We start from the raw sequence: 3,769 nt of genomic DNA, 5'->3' as shown, positions 1-3,769 counted from the left end.
CCCCGCTTTGTTAATCCGGGTCCTTAAAAAACAATTATTTGAACAACATTGCCAGCGTGCAGTAATGTGCCCTGTGCCGAAAGCTATTGTTCCCCTTTACAGACCACAGTCACCACTAAATAATCATATGAAATAAATGCTGCATTTTCAGCGGGATTAGCCTAATAGCATTAAGAGCTTTCTTTCTTTTTTTTTTTCCGCCCCGGAAAGAAAAAATAAAATATAATCTAAATAAGATTACTTATTACTTGAGTGGCTCTCGACAATACATCTTGCTGGAAACGAGTGGTGTCCGTGAAATTGAAAATTTGAGAAGAAAAAATAGAATTTTATACATTGATGATTTCAAATAAAAGAAGAGTTAAAATTCTGCTCATCAGCCAGAGAAAGTAGAGATCTTCTGGCCAGGAGAGATAACACTGTCCCTCTAGGTGACTCCCACCCTAGTGTCCCCATTAGCTGCTAATTACTTGCCAAACAAATAAACAATTAACTCCTCTTGCCTCTTGGTGGGAGAGTCTTCATTGAGATGCTAAGACTTTCTAATGAAAGATTTTAATTAATTAGGTTGTAAATCCGGCCCCCCTTGTTAACACGGCTATAAGGAGGGCCTCAAGACTCCACCACAGACATTCTGGTGTTGTTGGATCTACATGGAGACCAAACTCAAGACAACTGTATCTTTGTATGAGAGAAGCCCAAGGATGCCGGCCGAGCTCCAGAAAGGGTCCTGTCTCGCAGACAACAAACCCACAAGCTCTTCGTTTTCCATCGAAAGCATCCTTGGATTGGACAAAAAAAGGGACCTGAACCCAACTTCCATAAGACACTATAGGCCCTGGATGGATAACTACTGCAGCAGAGGTAGGACCACCCATGTGCACGAGCCCCCCATGTTCTGTATCTCATTGTTGTCAATGATTATCAGAAGTTACATCAGTTCTGGGGTAAATGTTATTGAGCAGGTGCCAGATCCGCACTTACACAATTCCAAAACAAAGAAAAAATAAGTGAATTTAAAAAAAGGAACTTTGGTGCGTTCTCATATCAAATCTACATAATCAATTAGTGACATGTGTGTTTTGTTTTAGAGGTCGGTACACATTGTTGGCGACTACCTATCATCAGCTATGAAATACCTCTACAACCGCAACCCGCGGAACATATAGAAAAGGAACAGGATGTCATCTATGGAAAGTGCTGCCCAACAAGTGAACGCGTGACTTATAAAAGAGAACTCAGCTGGTATCGGGGAAGGAGACCCAGAACCGCATTCACTAGAAGCCAAGTAAGTATCTATCTATCTATCTATCTGTCTATTATCTATCTATCTATCTATCTATCTATCTATCTATCTATTATCTATCTATCTATCTATCTATCTATTATCTATCCATCCATCTATCTATCCATCCATCTATCTATTTATTATCTATCTATCTATCTATCTATCTATCTATCTATTATCTATCCATCCATCTATCTATTTATTATCTATCTATCTATCTATCTATCTATTATCTATCCATCCATCTATCTATTTATTATCTATCTATCTATCTATCTATCTATCTATTATCTATCCATCTATCTATTATCTAGCTATCTATTATCTATCTATTTATCTATCTATCTGTCTGTCTATCTATCTATTATCTATTTATCTGTTATTTATCTATCTACTATCTATCTATTATCTATTTTCTACCTACCTATCTATCATCTATTATAATAGATGATAGATAGGTATGTAGATAATAGATGATGGATAGATAAAATAGATAGATAATAGATAGATAGATAATAGATAGTAGATGATAGATAATAGATAAATAATAGATAGAAGATAGATAAAAGATAGATAGATAGATAGATAGATAATTATGTATCTATCTATTATCTATCCATCTATCTTCTATCTACTATCGATCGATTATCTATCTATTATCTATCATCTATCTATTATTTATCTATCTATTATCTATCTCATTTATATTATCTATCTTCTGTATTATCTATCTATTCTCTATCATCTATGCATCTATCTATCTATCTATCTATCTATCCATCTATCATCTATCTATCTCATATCTATTATCTATTTATTTCATATCTTTTTATCAACTATTATTTATTATTTAGCTGTCTATTATCTATTATTTATCTACCTATCTATCTCTCATATCTATTATCTATTTATCCCATATCTATCTATCTATCTATCTATCTATCTATCTATCTATCTATTATCTATCTATCTATCTATCTATCTATTATCTATCATCTATGTATCTTGTATTATTGATTTATCTAAATATCACTTACTTTTTTTCACTCAAAGACATAAATAATTAAATTTACTTTTCAGATTGACATTTTGGAGAATGTTTTCCAAGTCAATTCGTATCCAGGTATAGATGTCAGAGAGGATCTTGCTAACAAGTTGTCTTTAGATGAAGACAGAATCCAGGTAAAACCTTGCCACCTTCCATTGCATGTGATTTCTCCAAATTTTGGATTATGATTGCTAATTCATTATTTAACCCCCTCACTCGAAAGAATCTCACGCCTACATATATCACATCACAAAATATACTTTACATAAACTATTAATCTCTTAAACTGACGACATTTTTTATCCATATAACATTTTAGAATTATATCCTATTTATATAAAAACTGTAAAATTAATTATTAACATGAAATACATTGTACATCAAATTTCAGATTTTTTTTTCTAATATACTTTTTAATTGATTTATGTAACATTTGGAAAAGGATTTATGGAAGCCAAAATTTTACTTAAATGTTAATGTCAGGGGAAAAAAATAATATTTTAGCACATGGCGAATGTTATACGTTTACCATGAGTTTCATGCAAGTTTGAGTTTCAGATAATACATCTTTGGTGTAAATATTTGTTCCCCTGCTAGCTATAATCCTGAGCTCCCCACCAACTTATGGTCGAGAGGGAAACAAGATACAATGAAACAATCTTGATGAACAAAGGATTGGACATACTGAAGTTTAACATGCCCTCTCCTCATTTCTCCCAACATCTGATTTTAGGGATTAGTTGAGATGTCACTAGTTTCTTAAAAGTCTGCTCATACTTTCTTTATTAATAATGATTCAAATGGTAATTAAAGTTTTGGAAAGTTTTTATATGATTTTGTATTATGTCCCGATCAAAGCAAGCAAATTGCATATTATCTGATATTTATATATTTTCACTTTTTTTCACTAAATTTTAGATTTGGTTTCAAAACCGTCGCGCCAAGTTGAAGAGATGCCACCGGGAGTCACAGTTCCTAATTGTGAAAGAATCACTTACTCCACAAATCCAAGAATAATGGTTTTTACACCAGATATTACTGTAACAATAGTGTAACATCAAATATAACAAAAATGCAAACAAATATGTAATGTCTCTGTTTAACTATTGGACATATGACGATTTGGGGGAAATAGTTATATTTTGCACTAATCCAAGGACCCAACATATTTAGTTTTGTCCTGAAATACTGCATTGGTCATGTTGAATGAGTCTAATGTAAATATTTTGTACTAGAATTCGCACTTTTTGTAAATATAATTTGTTTTATTAATTTTAATAAATATTTTTTTTTAATTATTGCTTGAATAATTGCTGTGTATTACGTGATATATGCAGGTAAAGTAACCTGTCTCTTAGTAGAAGGAATGGATATCGGTCTGTAAAGGGGTTGTGATCCAGAAATGTTAAAGGAGTACAAAAATGGGTCTGGTA

At 32.3% G+C, this 3,769-nt stretch overlaps 1 protein-coding gene across 1 annotated transcript; it reads left to right on the top strand.

Annotated features, from left to right (window-relative positions):
• The first annotated feature begins 679 nt into the window (after positions 1-679).
• On the top strand, positions 680-3,353 carry HESX1 (HESX homeobox 1). Its single transcript, XM_077277432.1, has 4 exons — positions 680-864; positions 1,092-1,288; positions 2,369-2,470; positions 3,255-3,353. The coding sequence occupies exons 1-4, from the start codon at positions 705-707 to the stop codon at positions 3,351-3,353; spliced, it is 558 nt and encodes a 185-aa protein (XP_077133547.1). The 5' UTR covers positions 680-704.
• Positions 3,354-3,769: the final 416 nt, after the last annotated feature.

The sequence above is a fragment of the Ranitomeya variabilis genome, chromosome 8 (assembly GCF_051348905.1).
Source record: "Ranitomeya variabilis isolate aRanVar5 chromosome 8, aRanVar5.hap1, whole genome shotgun sequence".
In the NCBI taxonomy this organism is placed as follows: Eukaryota; Metazoa; Chordata; class Amphibia; order Anura; family Dendrobatidae; genus Ranitomeya; species Ranitomeya variabilis.
This window is presented reverse-complemented; position numbering and strand designations above follow the sequence as displayed.